This window comes from Equus caballus, chromosome 5 (assembly GCF_041296265.1).
Source record: "Equus caballus isolate H_3958 breed thoroughbred chromosome 5, TB-T2T, whole genome shotgun sequence".
NCBI lineage: Eukaryota > Metazoa > Chordata > Mammalia > Perissodactyla > Equidae > Equus > Equus caballus.
Window position 1 is genome coordinate 41457510 of NC_091688.1, and position 15046 is coordinate 41472555.

Sequence of the window (15046 nt, forward strand, 5' to 3'; positions counted from 1 at the left end):
TCATCTGTGACTCAGAGACAGAGGAGCAGTCAGCATGTGTGTGTGAGGGAGTCTGGAAGGGGCCTTTGGGGGTGAGACAGGGAGGAAAGAAAGCGAGGAGGAGCAGAGTTCATTTGAGAAGCAGGAGGCGTGGAGAGATGACTTGGGGCGCAGGAGTGGCTGGCGGAAGAACTTGAGTCACCTCTCTCCCGTCGATGGCTGCACAGGAGGTAGGAGGAAACCAAACCTAGGCCGGCTCTGCAGGTCACAGGCCACCGTGACTCGACTCCACCTGCGCACCTGCCCGGCTCTTGCAGCTCTCCCCTCTCCTTGGGCCTGGGGGCCTGGGTTTCACTCTGGCTGGGGGCTGGTGGCGGCCCGCCCCTCCTCTCCCCTTGGCATGGTGCCCCAGGCAGCTCTATTCTTAGCTTTCCGGGTGTGAGGCAAGTCCTCAAGCAGCGATAACAGCCGTAGAGTCAACACGGCAGGGATAAGTGCCGTGTCAGATCCGGGAACTGGCGCCAGGCCCGGCCCCCTCCCTGGCCGCCGGCTGCCCCCCGTCCGTTGGCTCTGGGGTCTGCTTCCCCGCACCCTGGAATGGGGAAGTGGTTCTGGTTCCCTGACCCCTTTGGGTCCAGGCACGGTGCCCGCTCCCTCAACCACATTCCCCTGGGACCTGGGCGTCGCCGGCAGGTTGCCCCGTCTAGGGGCTGGCGCCAGTAACCACCAGAGGGATGCGCCCCCTGGCGGCCATGGTCGGGTCTAGGCCGGTTACAGATGTGGCAGGAGACTCCGGAACGTCTGGCTTGGGGACTGACTTCCTTGTGGCAGCAGATGCATCGGGCACTCCTGTTCTGAGCAATAGCAGAGGACCCTGAATCCCTCCCACCTGCCACGTCCATCACAGAAACTGAGAGGAATGGTCAGGCTCAGGGAAGGCAGAGATGTGCCTGCCATCACAGTTTATTGTTTATAAACCATGAAAGTAATAGCTGTTGCTTGGCACAGGCCTAGCAGTGCCCACCACAGGGGGGCAGCTGCTGGCACCAGAGGCCTTGCCTGGCCCAACCCACCGGGGACACGCAACCTCAGCTGGGGTCCCAAGGGAGACTTGGCACGTTGGCATGGGTGCATGGGTGTGGGGCAGGTAAAGCATGCAAAAGAGAGAAGGGGGACATAAGAGGCATGCGGCTGAGGGGTATGGGGACCCAAATAAATAAAGCAGGATGATAGGGTCCCCTTCCCCTCACCAGGAAGTGCCTGGGCAGTGTCTGGCCAAAGAGGCTGCCCGCCCCAAGGCTGTAGTTCAGCATCATTGGGGCAGGGAGCTTGGCAGGGCAGAGGGTAGAGCTGGGGATCATGCCCAGTGTTCCAGGTGCCTTCCCTCCCAAACAGCCTGGGGAGGAGCACAGGACAGTGATGGGGAAGGGGCTCTCTCCATGACCTGGGTAAGATGCCAAGGGCAGGGCATGGGGCAGAGACCTGGTGAGGGTGGGAGCCTGGATTAACAGGCAATGGAGAGAATGGGGGACATCCAGAGAGGTGAGCAGAGGAGAGTCCCTTGGTCAAGAGAAGGCCCTGGGAAGACACAGACATAGGGTAAGGGACAGGACCACATGGTAGGAAGAGTTTGGGGGAGAAGCTGCCGGAGGAATAACCCGGCTCTAGGAGGCTTGGGAACCCAGGGTCCAGGAGAGGCCTGAAAGGGTCAGTCCAGCTTGGCAAAGCCCCCAATGGTGACCTTCCTCTCAGGCTTAGTGCCCACAGGCTCTTGTAGCTGTACTGCCCCACCCCCAATGAAGCAAAAGGCAGGGCACACAGGCCCGGAGCAGTCCAGGGGGCACTCCAGGAGCCCGCGGAAGGACACGGCGTCTAGGAAGGAAACCCGGCCCCGCTCGTAGTCCAGGCAGATGCCCAGGCGGGGCGGCAAGGGCACTGTGCAGCTCGCTGAAGGGCCATCCCTCCCTGTCAGCCCTGCATTTGAGTTGGCCCCGGACCCCAGCAGGATCTTGCCCATGCCAATGGTTAGGAAAGCGAAGGGTGGCAACGCCTCCACTGTGGCATCCTCAGCACCGCTATCATGTCCGCTGTCCGGGTCATACCTGCAGGAGCGGGCATTGGGTAGAAGGAAGTTGACGGGTGAGTAAGGGAGTGGGGGGTGGGGTACCAGAGGGCTGAGATGTTGGAAGGATGGAGTATTGGGGAGCAAGTGGTTGAAAGGATTGATGTGGGTATTAAGGAGAAAACACGTTGAAGAGACAAAGGTTAGAATATAGGGTTGGGGGTTTGGTTTTGTGGGAAAGGGGAATTGAGAGGAAAGCATATTGGCAAGAGAGGTGTGGGGAGGGGAAGAAAGACAAGGTATTGATAAAGCAGATTCAAGAAAAGCAGCGCTTAGGGGCTGACCCGGTGGTGCAGCAGTTAAGTTTGCATGTTCCGCTTCTTGGTGGCCCAGGGTTTGTGGGTTCTAATCCCCAGTGCGGACATGGCACCACTTGGCAAAAAGCCATGCTGTGGTAGGTGTCCCACGTATAAAATAGAGGAAGATGGACATGGATGTTAGCTCAGGGCCATTCTTCCTCAGCAAAAAGAGGAAGATTGGCAGTAGTTAGCTCAGGGCTAATCTTCCTCCAAAAAAAAAAAAAAAGGGAAAAACGCAGCTCTTAGCGAGATGGGAAGGTGGTGAGAAAAGTGGTATTGGAGATATCACGCCAGGAGAGGGTTTTGAGGGTTAGGGAATGCTGGAAGAAAGAGGGGTTGGTGACTGAGGGGCTGGGGAGAGGGGAAGAGCAGAGAAAGGATGTTGGGAAGGTGAATGTTGGGAGAGAGATGAGGGGGATGGGTGTCATTGATGAAGGATGTTAGAGGGATGCAGGCTTGGGGAAGATAGGGTTTAGGAAGAATTGGTGTTGGAGAGAAAGCATTTTGAAGAAATGAGGTGTTGGGGGGTAGAGTGCTGGGGAGAAGGGGTTCAGGGAGAAAAGCATATGTGGGAGGGTGTTAAATAGGATGCTGGGGATAAAAAGGTATGGAGATGCAAAGTTTAAGGGAAGAATATTAGGATGTTCAGAAAAGATGTGGGTGAAGGAGGTTTGGAGAGAAAAGGTTTTGTGGAGGAAGGATGTTGGAAATGGGATATTAGGGAGAAAGGACACAGAGGCTTGGAGAGATGGTGTATTGAGTGACAGATGGAAGGAAGTGGAGATGGCTCCCTCTTCTATTATCCCTTTCCCCAGCCACTCACTCTGAAAATCAATCCTCAAAGCCCGTTCGCTGAGCCCACATTTCCCCTGGCCCCAAGCCCCTCCAGCCGGCCCCCATGCTCCTACTGCTTCCTCCCAATCTCCTCCCAAGCTCCCCCCCAGCAAGTCTGTGCTCTCTTTGCTACCTCCACCCTGTTCCCAGCTCCCCCACCCAGGGTCCCCACACCCCTTCCCTTCCAGAGAGGCCTGACCTGGGGCTGATCACATCAGGGGCGCCCTGGAAGCTTTCCTGAAGCTTGCTCTCCAGCCCAACGCCCACCTTGACCAAGTAGGAGGCTGGGTCCACGGCGCAGGCCCAGTAGCTGCGGCCCTGGGTCACAGCCACATCGCCCAGGACCACATCCACGCTCAGGTGGCAGCCAGTCAGCAGCCGCTCAGCAGCCAGCAGCAGGGGCAGCCCTGGAACACTCCGCACTGCTCGCTGGTCCTTGCTGATGGCCAGCCGCTCTCGGCTTGTACCCCAGCGGCCATCGAGGAAGAAGTGCAGCACTGGAGTTGGGGAGGGTTGAGACAGAAGGAAGGACTTCAGGGGCAAACACTGGCACTGGCGACTGTGAGGTGTTAGCACAAGACACTAGGAGATTTCAGAACATGGAACACGTTGCCAAGGGCTGGGCAGGGGGCTCTGGGGAACAGGGCCTGGAGAACTGGAATGGGGGCATAGGGAAAACAGAAGGGGCATCCCAGATGGGCAGACGACCCCAGGAAGAACTGCAGTGATGACTGGTGGGCACAGAAACTGGTCTCCCAGACCCACTTGACTCATAGTGCTTCCTCCAACCCCTTTCCCATGCTGGCCCCGTGGACAGTCCTCACTATTCTGTTCCACCTGGTGACATTCCCACCACCATCTACCTACACCTTCCAGCCCACACTCTGGTGCTCACACCTGGTACTTACACCCAACCCCTAACTCTTCTGCCCCCTACTGGGGTGGTCATCCTCCTCTGTTATGCCCCACACTATTTTCTGGAGAGTCACTTTAGTAACATTTATTGAGCCCTTACTAGGAGCCAGAAACTCTGTTAAGACATTACATGTATCATCTCACTTATCAAGTGCTGCTGTGTCAACTCTCACAGCAACCCTATGAGGTAAGTGTTGTTATTATCCCTACAGAAGGGGAACTTGAAGATCCGAGAGGGTGAATAACTTGCCCAAAGCCACCCAGTTGGCAAGAGGCAGAGCTGGGATTGAACCCGGGCAGTCTAGCCCCAGAGCTAGTGAGCATAACCCATTGTGTTATACTGTCTCTCCAGTCCACCCAGCACCAGCTGTTAGTGCCTGGCTCCCAGCATACGCTGTGCGCTTGGCATGCCACACTGTGCCCACCCACCTGCCCACTCACCAGGTGCTGGGGGCGTGTGCAGGTGCACATCTTCACTGTACTCGCCGTAGCCGGCCTTGTTGCAGCCACGGACACGCAGCACGTACACAGAGCCAGTGTCAGGGTTCTCGAGCAGGGCACTGGTGCCCCTCACCTCCTCCCGCCGCTGCCAGCGGGTGGGGCCCGGCTGGGCAGGCACATCCGTGCGCCGGAACTCAATGGTGTAGTGCCAGGCAGGTGGTGAGTGTGGGGGCAGCCGCCAGCACAGGAAGATCTGGTCGTAGGCAAAGGTGCGCTGGGTATCAATGACAGGAGCCTCGGGCACTGTTGGAAGAGACAGTGGGGATCAGTCAGGGCCTGGCCGCTGGCCTGGCATGGAGGGCAGGCAGGAGAAGGGAAAGCAGCGGGAGCCGGGGGGGTGAGTGTGGGTGAGAGGGAAGTGGGAAAAAGACCTATCTGGGCGCTGGGCAGGGACAGACAGGGCAGAGCCCAGGGGAGAAGGAGAGAGGCAGGAGCGCACTGGGCGGGAGGCAGGAGGCCTGCGTGCTAGTCCCGGTCTGCCACTCTCTCACGCTGGCCTTGGGTCAGTCACTTTCCCCTTCTGGACCTCAGTTTCCTCCTCTGTCAAACGAGGGTATCAGACAGGACGGGGACCCTTCTTTCTCTGACCCTTTTTATTCTATGGATAAAGAGGAGCCCCAGGGAAAGGCAGGCAAAGGCCACTGGAACCCAGGCAAGAGGGCACTGAACAGGAAGGAGGGGACAGAGCGGGAGGGAGATAGGTATGAGAGTCAGTAAGACAGAAAATGAGGGACAAAAGAGGGCAAGCAAAAGCTTGAGAGCAGGGGTCGAAAGGCAAGGGGAAGAAAAGGAAGTCCAGAGGGCAAGGGTCACAGGGACAAAAGGTCAAAGGGGCAAGGATTAGGCAAGCATCTAAGGAAGGTAGAAGAGAGACGGAGGGCACTGGTCGGGGGAGGACCGAGCGTCTGGACAGGGCAGGACAGAGAAGGAGGCAATGAGTGGGTGGCTGAGCTGCGTGGGAGCGGCAGGGAGGGTTGGGGCAGGGGGCCCGGCGGGGGGCAGGTCCCCCGGGGCAGGGCCGCTGACTTGCCTGGGGTGCTCCGGAGCAGAGTCCGCGGTGGCCACGGCCTACAAACAAAGAGAGGGAGAAGCAGCGCTGAGCGCGATGGGACGGTGTGGCCGGGTGGGCTAGGTGGGAGGGGTGGCTGGCCAGGCTGGGCAGGAGGCCAGGGAGGTCCCCGGTGGGCACTGCCCCCCGGGCCCGCTGCTGAGGAAGAAGGGAGGAAAGCTCTAATTGGGCATGGGGCCTGGCCATCTCCTTACCTCGCAGGAAGTTAAGCTCTGTCAGCAGCTTCATCTCACGCCCCACGTCCAGCTGGCAATGGCGGAAGGAAGAGCTAGCAGCTGGTCGGAACATCTGGAGGGCCTCCGTAGCTCGGGTAATCCTGGGATGTGGGCAGCCAAGGGTCAGGCTCTGCCATCTGGGCAGCCACCTTTCCCCTTGATTCTGCCTTGCCTGCCCCTAGAGGCTTGGCATCTGCTTTGGGTCTCTTCCTTATCCTTTAGGAAAGCGGGGTATGACTTTGGCCTAGTGAAAATCCTCAGGGCCAGCTCTCCATCAGGCAGTACTCTAGACATTGTCTTGGACCTTGGCTAAACCCATGATACCCCTGGCCCTAGGAGCCCGTGCCCCTACGCCATGCCCCTGAGTACCTGTTGTGCAGCTGCTTGGCTGCTTGCACAAAGCAAGGCTGGTCTGTTTCCTTAAGAACCTCCTGGGCGTAGCCCACCAGACCTGAGCCATCTAGCAGGCTCCGGTGCTCCTGGATCTGGGCGCTGAGACGGGCCAGCCGCTCCTGCTGGCATTCCTCAATGGCCTGAAGCAGTGATGCCCGCTTCTCCTCCAGCACAGCCCCCAGCCCCCGTACCAGCTGGGACACCTCCTCCTTGGCCTGCTGACCACTCACCTGCCCAGAGAACAACACTTACTATCTTCTTTTTGAAGGCAGCACTTGCGCCAGCCTCCTGGGGCACCGCACCATGGGCTACGATCACAAAGGATCTGGGGAAATCCTACCCACCTGTTCCAATAAGGCCAGGTTCATGGCTCCAAAAGCACCTGTACACCCAGATGGGCTCAACTCCTGACCATTTGTGCCAACCTTCCTGGATGCCCACCCCACAATCCTGACCCCTTAAGGACTCCCCCAAATAAAAGAGGCCATGACTGCAATAATGTCCACTTGGATTGCACTAATGTCCACCAGCGTTGATGCCATCCTTATTGCCCACCCCCAAGTCAGCTGATTCAAGCAATCTGGCAGAAGGTGTCAGAGCCACCACCTCACCCTAGCTCCAGGAATGTGTGCCATCCTCAGCAGGCAGCTGAGCCTGAGAGCATCTAAGCTATGTCCCTGGGGCTTTTCAAGCTCTTCCTGTCCTGGGCATAGCCACGGTGTCTCCACTGCAGCCCCAGGTACAGCCTGGCCTGGGGCACTGATGTTCCTGCCAACCTGGTTTAACCAGAACCTCAACATATCCATGGGCCCCACACGGGCTTCCTGAGCTTGCAACCAGGTGACTGGGCCATGCCCATCCACACCCTCTTCCTGCTTTCACTCCCAGGCAGGGCCCAGGGCCCACCTCCATGCCCTCCCTCACCTCGGTGTGCCTCACAGTCTCCTCCAGCTCACAGATCTGGGTCTGTACTGTGTCCTGGTTTCCCAGGATGTATGTCAGGCTCTTTGTCAGCTTGTCCTGAGGGGGAAGAAAGAGGTGAGCATCACGCCTGGCTCGGCAGAAGCCAGCAGTCAAGAGCAGGTGCAAGTGTGGGTTAGCACTGGGGCTGAGTGAGGCGGGGTTCTCACCTTGAGGGCCTGGTAGGCGCTGAGTACTGGTGTGATCTTGTGCCCGCTGTGAGTGCGCCGCACTCGGCAGAGTTGGCATACCAGCCGTTGGCACGTCTTACAGTAGTGGGTCACCTCTTCCTTGTGGTCTGGACACATCAGGCCCTCGGGACAGAAGGAGCAATGACATAGTCAGCCAATGCTGGGTGTAAAGGTGCTGACCTACCACTGGAGCAGTTTGGTCCTCTCCCTCCCCTGGCTTGATGGGGGAGGAGGGGAGTTCAGCTGGTCATACAGTGCCACCTGGTGGTACACACTGGCATCAAAGAGAGCCTTTCCTGCACTCTCCAGGCCTTGCTCCTCCCATCATCCACCTCAAGATGTGTGGTAACAACAATAACAAGGATCATAATCAATCTTAGCCTCGTGGCTAATAATTAACCTTGCCCACCTTGTTTACTGCCATATCCCCAACACCTAAAATAGCACCAGGCACATAGGTGCTTGATAAATATTTGTTCAATTCAATGCATGAATGCATACAGACTTTTTTAGTATACAGATAACTTTCACAAACATTATCTCAGGTGATCTCTCAACCACCCTGCGGGTATGGATATTGCAGGGCAGATGTTATCATCCTCATTCAACAGATGAGATGGAGGCTCAAAGGTGTTCAAAGATTTGTCCAGTGCCTGCACCCCTGCCCATCTCCTTTTGGAAGCCCACAATGCCAGGCAGTCCCACCCACCCAGCGCTACTGTGCCCCTCCCTTCCCAGGTTCTGCAAGGGCTGGCTCACCTTGGGGCGGAATGAGAGAGTAGGCAGGGTGGGCTCATGCTGGGCCTTCTGGGTGCCCCAGGGGTGGAAAAGCTTGAAGCACTCATTGCAGAAGGTGGCCCGGCACTCGGTGCAGCCCTTGGTGGCTTCTAGTGGCGGGGGCTTGCACAGTTGGCACAGGATGGCACCACCCACACTCACACTCTGGCGGTACCTCTCCACCACTCGCTCCAGGGTCAGATTCCGGAACAGCCCTGCCAGGCCCCGCTCCCCAAGCTCCACATCGCCCTGGCAGGCTGGGCACGGGAACATGATTACCTGGGGGTGCAAAGCACCTCGCTTCCGCCCGGGGTATGTCCCAAAGCCTGTGGATGGGCCAGGAGGTAGAGAGCTGAAAATTAGAGCTGTCTGGGGTGGGGGAAATCGGTTCAATTAAAAATTAATTTTTATTGTGCCAGAGCTCTTCTCTCACTAGAGCCTGGATGAGCAGTATCTCCAGCCCCTGAAAGACAGATGCCCCTGACCAGTGATGGACCTCTTCCATCTTCCTAATGGACATCCCAGCCTCCTCACCCCCACCCCACAGGGCCCAGTCCCACCTGACTTAAGCAGCCGGTCCAAACGATCTGGCTTGGGGAGGGTTCTTCGGGAGAGGCGAGGACTTCGGGTGGAAGGGGTGGAGGCAGGAGAGGTGGGCTCGGAGCTGGGGTCCCCACCATGGCCTACGTAGCCCTGCTGGCCCAGCACCTCCCGGGCACAGGCCTGGCACACGTTGTGGGTACAGGGCAGCACTAGTGGCTGCTTGTACATCTCTTGACACACTGGGCACAGCAGTTCCTTCTCCATGTTCTTCATGCTCGTCTGTGGAGGGATCAGGAGGTTGGGTCAGAGCTTGGACACCTGGGCACATCTCAACAGGCCCCTCAGTTGCCCTTAAGAGACCCAAGGGGTCTCAGAATGGGGAAAGACAAGCTATCTATGGCTTTTCCCCAACACCAGCCTCAGCCTGTTTCACAGACCTTCTCAGCTCTCTGTCTCTTGCCTGTTTCCCTTCTGCAGAACTAAAGGTCTATGGAGGAGGGGTGGTTGGAGCTGTGCCTCCCCCAGCCTCAAGCCCCACCCCTTTCACCCCCACTGCCCCAGCAGGGCCTGCAGTCCTTCTCACCTGGCCATTGCCCCCATCCCCCAATCTCCGGGCAGCCTGCCCCTGGCACTTCTCTCATGGACACCGCCCATTCTGCAGCTCGGTGCGGACCCCCACGTCCTCCTCTGCAGCCCCCCTCCGCGTGACTCCTCCCTATAGCCAGGCGCCGCTCGCTCTCCATCCTCCTGCTCACCCCATCCGTCCTCCTGCCGCGGCTCTGGCCTGCGGCCGCCCCAGCCTCCATCCCCCATCTTCACTTCTCCATCCATCTCCTCCTGTCGTCCGATACTAGCCCATTCCCCTTGCCCCCTACCAGCCGGCAATCCGGCTCCCTTCCCTGGTGAAACCTGGCTAGCCGCAACCCCCTCCCCCATCAAGGGAGAAACAAGCGCCCCGCCTACTCTCCCCCTCCCCACCGGAAGTACCCCTCCCTTTTTTGGTGGCGGGGGTCCTCAGGCTATGCCCCACCCCCACACCTCACCTTGGTCCCTCTCTTCGCAGCCATCCCGGTCAGGGGCGCAGCTGACACAAAGGAGGGAGGGACAGGGAGGGAGGGGGAAGGAAGTGGTGGGGGGGAGCAGGGTTGGCACCGCCCCTGGGAGAGCCGGGCACGGGTTTCCATGACAACCACAGGCTCGGAGGCAGCCCTGAGTGGGGGTGCGGTGGGGTGGGGTCTCACGGAGGGGTCCAAATTGGGAACTGCACCCTGGGGCGACTCCTTCATCGCCTCCCACCTGTCCTCGGTTTTCTTGGAAATTTTCCAAGCTCACACACGCCCCCTCCTCATAGCATAGCCCCATTGCCTTGCAGCCCCAGCCCACCCGCTGCGTCCGGGCAGCTCCTTGTTCCTCATGCCCCAGCAGATGGACGCCTTCACGGCACTCACCTCCGGGCTGCCTCAGGGATTACCCTCTCATACCTGCATCCCGACCCTCCCAGTCCTTTCTGCTATCACTAGCCCCCTGTCTACATCCCAGCATCTTGCCAGATCCCCACCTGTTCAAGGTCTGGGCCTGCCCGGACCCCTATACTCCCGCTCCCGTTCCCCTCGACCCCACCTTAACTCACACTGATGCGGACCAGTGCATCCATGATGGAAGTGAAGGTCTGCATATCCTCACCCTCAGCCATGGCCCTACCATGCCCGCCCGCCCCCGGGTGCCTGATCTCGGCTGCGGCTGCGAACCCGGGGCTTAATGCAGGAGCCCGATGGGGGTGTGGGGAGGGGTGGGGGTGAGATGTCACTGCGCATGCTCCAGGGACCAGCCTCGAACAGCGCCGGTCGGGGTGGGAGGTGGGAAATAGTTCTCCCCACGTGGTTCTCAGAAGGCAGTCTGGGGGTTGGGTAACATGGAATGGTATTTGAGGGGAGAGCCACTTCTTATGTTCACATTCTTCATTGGCCCCTAATTTTACTAATATAAAGCGGGAAGATAGTTTCAGAGAAAGATAGGCTCCAGGATGCGAGGACTAAATTTTCGTTTGGCCAAGAGTCTCGGGGAGATGTCGAGGCAATGATCATGGGAGAGGGAGGACTGAGGAACAGGCATTAGAGATGACATAAATGGCAAAGAAGACAGTGGTGGGCTAGAGGCTATGGGCCATGGTCCCAGTGACTTGAAGAGTTAAGTGCAGCTTTCATCGAGAGGCAGCAGATGCTTGGGATGCGGGGAAGGGTGGGGGACCAGGGCGGTGGCCAAGGATGGTTTTAGACACAATATTTCCTCCCTGCCGGAAGAGGGCGCTGCGTGCAGGCGCCGAGAAAGAGAGAGAAAGAGGAAGACTTGAGGGAAGCAAGTTCGCAAGGAGCGCCGACGCATGCGCACAGGCAGCTGCACCCGGTTCGGCTCCACTTTTTCTTGGCCACAGGCGCCGACTGGACTCGCGGGCTGGGCAGGATGGGTAACGGGACCGGCGGATCTCCCCTGGCGGAGTAGTGGGCGTCGGAGTTGGGGCGGACCAACTTTCTCTGTCCTCTCCCCACAGAGCTGACGTGTCCTGGGTTGCAGCGGGCGGGCATTTCCACGGGACGGGAGGGTTCAGGGCCTCTGGGACTGAGGAATTCCTGGGGGTCGCCGCAGGGTGTGGGGAGTCGGAGAGTGTGGCTTCGTCCCGGAGTGCTTGGAAGATGTCGGGCCGTCGAGCTCGGGGACCTGCCGAATCTGCCTGCGGCTCCTGGAGGGAGGGCCGGGCCTGACTCTCCGTCTCTTTTCTCCTCCCCTCCAGTGGTGGGTACGGGCACCTCGCTGGCGCTCTCCTCCCTCCTGTCCCTGCTGCTCTTCGCTGGGATGCAGATGTACAGCCGCCAGCTGGCCTCCACCGAGTGGCTCACCATCCAGGGGGGCCTGCTTGGCTCCGGCCTTTTCGTCTTCTCTCTCACTGTATCCTCCCTGCGGTGGAGCGGGGAGAGGGGTTTGAGGGTAGGAAGGGTGGAGGGCCACGCACGCTTGTGCCGTTCCCATTACCCACATTACCGTGCTCCCATTGCACGCCCCACTCCTTAACTCCCGCGACCCAGGCCTTCAATAATCTGGAGAATCTTGTCTTTGGCAAAGGCTTCCAAGCAAAGATTTTCCCAGAGAGTAAGTGAAAACTGGGCGTTGCGTATTTGACCTCCCCCGATACGGTACTGAATTTCCAGGTGCTTACATGGTAAAGGTTGTTTAGGAGAAGGAAATGTATTTACTAAAACTGTCTGGAGGTAGATGACTCTTTTGGATCCAGCACCTTATCTAGCTCCTGGAATTGGAGCGGGAAGAGCAGGCCCCTGAAAGCGAGAAGCTCAGTACTTTCTGGCCAGTTTCCGGGGAAAGTTTGAGAGGAACAGACAAGTTTGGGCGTATTTTGTATACGTCTCTGGGGAGGCGTTCTTTGTTCCCCACCAGAAGCAGCAGCAGGACCGAGTTCATTGAGGGGTTCTGATGTGAACTTGACCCAATATTAGAGAATTCTGTTTATTTGAGATGATTGTGAAGAGCCTAGCTATTAGATACACCAAATTTCTATGTCAGCAGGAATCCTGGCCAAAATAGAGTATCTGTTAGGTTGTTTTCTGTTTGAAAGGATCCTTGTTTTTGCTCCATGTAATCAAAATTGATGATTTAGTTACTTATGGAGAATTTTCGTAAAGCAAATTAGGCATCAAGGCCAGATCACCTAAGGAATGCCACATGCTTCAAATTGGCAGCAGATGCCACCTCATGTGAAGCCTTCATCTGGTGGAACAAAGACATGTCACCCTTGTCCTCCACTCTCTCCCCTCCTCCAGGGCTTGCTCTCTCCACTTGGCCCTGTTGCAGGCTTCCAGAGCTCCTTCCATCAGCCCCAGGACTTCCCTCTGTTAGATTTTGTTTCCGTATGTTTTGCGGGGCGGGGTTCTTGGCTCTCCTTGCCTGCCCTCCCCAACTGGGCAGGTGGGGCTTGCCTTTGCTTTCTGCCCTTTCACCTTCTCTCCAGTCCTACTCTAGATATCCTGAGACCCTTTCCTGCCCTCTTGGGTGTGTATATCCAGACACTGCCCTCCAACCTGTGTCCAGGGAGTGAGGACCTCAACTTCCACCACTGGCCAGCCAGTTTAATGAATTGATCCCCATTGGCTGGCTTCTGTTGGAAAGGCATTGACCCTCTTCCCCAAGCCATGCCCTTCAGACTCTCCTATCACCTTCCCTTTTCCTTTTTATCAGAGGAAAGCCACGAGAGGGAAGTTAAGTGCTACCTGGGGCAGAGCTAGTAGTGAACATGCATCTCCTACGTCCGTGTCCTGGGCATCATTAAGGCCGTCCTCCTGTTCTTGTCATGCCATACTCCAATGGTTCACCAAGATTCAGAGGGCCCCAGATTTCTCTAGACTCCACATATGAATGCCTAGTATTTCCCTTCTGACCATCACCCTTCTTGTCCCCTCTTGCCTCCCCAGTTCTCCTTTGCCTCCTGTTGGCTCTGTTTGCATCCGGCCTCATCCACCGAGTGTGTGTCACCACGTGGTATGTGTCTGACAGCTGGGTAAGGGGTGCAGCACCCTGTTCTTTGACACTGGATCCTCCTGTGGTGGTTCCAGACCTTCCCCATAAGTCTGTCCCCTTCTGTTCTCCCTCCTTTCCCCGTCCCCATTTCCTCAACCTGAACCTGGATTCTCTCCCTGATGCTGGTATCTGCCCTAGGAGGCACCAGGCTGATAGCATGCCCACTGATACCATGACCTTTCTGTCTTCACCTGGTAGCTTCATCTTCTCCATGGTTGGTCTGTACTACATCAACAAGATCTCCTCGACTCTGTACCAGGCAACAGCTCCAGTCCTCACACCAGCCAAGGTCACGGGCAAGGGCAAAAAGAGAAACTGACCTGACTGTCCAATAAAGTTGATTTCTTTGTAGCTCTGTGAGCTGTGCCATGCTGTGGGCCTCTTCTGCCAATGCCTGCATGGGTGTGCAGAATGCTAGGGCAGATGGGTACCTTGGGGGTGGTGGGGCTTTCCTTCCTGCAAGGTTCATTTTTTCAAATATTTATCGAGTGCTGTCAGTGCCAGGCACAGGATTGGCATATGCTTTTTTTTCTTTTTTTAAGATTTCATTTTTCCTTTTTCTCCCCATAGTTCCCTAGTACATAGTTGTATATATGTTTTAGTTGTGGGTCCTTCTAGTTGTGGTATGTGGGATGCCATTTCAGTATGGCCTGATGAGCGGTGCCATGTCCACGCCCAGGATTTGAACCAGCAACACCCTGGGCCGCCGAAGCGGACTGCGTGAACTTAACCACTCGGCCACAGGACCGGCCCCTGGTATATGCTTCTGTAAGAGCCTCATCGTGGAATAAAAGTGCACGAATGGTCTGCAGTCTTGACCTTTCACTACAGGAAGGCCTGCCCGTCAGAACTGAAGTAGACCTTGGAAGAGAGGAGGAAGGGAAGGAAGGGCCACTCACCCCCACCTTTCCATAGGGTTCTATTTACACCTGTGGGGGCTTTGTTACTCCACCCCACCATGACCAAATGAGCCGCTTCTGCTCTAAGCCCGGGGCTGAGAATCCCCTACTGATGTTGCCCTCGTGGACGCATCTGTTCTACTCCACCACGGACATATGCGTGTGTTTAGAACTCCAAGGTTGATCACTGCCCTGTCATCTTCTTTGTTCTGGTGCTTCATTTTTCTCTGTCTCGTAGAGATTAGGAACTTCCTAATTTTTAGCAAAGCACAGTCATGCATTGCTTAATGATGGGGATACATTCTGAGAAATGTGTCATTAGGCGATTCTGTTGTGCAAACATTGTAGAGTGTACTTACACAAACCTAGATAGTACAGCCTACTACAAATCTAGGCTATACGGTACTAATCTGAGGGGATTAAGTATATGCGGTCAGTTGTTGACTGAAACATCGTTATGTGGTCCATGACTGTATATAAAACAGTAGGCACAAGGCCAACCCCTGAGCCAGCCTTGATGGAAATGAGGGATGTGGTTTCTCAGGAACTACTCTGTCCATGCCCTGCCGTGAGGAGCGCCTCTGTCCAGAGTACCTGTCCTCTGGGGCACCTAGGCACCCTCCCTCCTGCTGGATGGTGTGAGCTTTAGGGCACGAACAATGCCTTAGTCAGCTTTGTATTCTCCACAGTGCCTGATAATGGGTGGTAGAGATTGGTGGGTTGGCTGAATGAAAGAACCTGCCCTTCTAGAACAGAAAATCCTGT

General features: G+C 56.9%; 2 protein-coding genes and 1 long non-coding RNA gene across 7 annotated transcripts; 2 read left to right on the forward strand and 1 right to left on the reverse strand.

The window, feature by feature from the left end:
• Positions 1–13: 13 nt before the first annotated feature.
• On the forward strand, positions 14–6823 carry LOC138924080 (uncharacterized). Its single transcript, XR_011438693.1, has 3 exons — positions 14–209; positions 5921–6029; positions 6596–6823. It is a non-coding gene; the product is annotated as an uncharacterized lncRNA (long non-coding RNA).
• TRIM46 (tripartite motif containing 46) lies at positions 909–10652 on the reverse strand. Of its 5 annotated transcripts, none has more exons than XM_005610052.4 (10): positions 9842–10652; positions 8816–9077; positions 8238–8581; positions 7458–7601; positions 7252–7347; positions 6304–6557; positions 5914–6035; positions 4591–4893; positions 3434–3731; positions 909–2081 (listed from the first exon to the last, which is right to left on the reverse strand). In XM_005610052.4, the coding sequence occupies exons 1-10, from the start codon at positions 10082–10084 to the stop codon at positions 1688–1690; spliced, it is 2460 nt and encodes an 819-aa protein (XP_005610109.2). In that variant the 5' UTR covers positions 10085–10652; the 3' UTR covers positions 909–1687. The 5 variants fall into 5 exon arrangements, with proteins under 5 accessions (XP_005610109.2, XP_001498418.1, XP_023496815.1 ...); XM_001498368.6 differs by having other exon boundaries at positions 10429–10605; XM_023641047.2 differs by lacking the exon at positions 9842–10652 and adding an exon at positions 9554–9750.
• A 511-nt stretch (positions 10653–11163) lies between these two features.
• On the forward strand, positions 11164–13733 carry KRTCAP2 (keratinocyte associated protein 2). Its single transcript, XM_001916089.6, is given in 6 exon segments — positions 11164–11214; positions 11217–11262; positions 11587–11741; positions 11879–11942; positions 13277–13343; positions 13581–13733. Coding segments are annotated over 6 exon segments (489 nt in total). The 5' UTR covers positions 11164–11178; the 3' UTR covers positions 13702–13733.
• The last annotated feature ends 1313 nt before the right edge of the window (positions 13734–15046 follow it).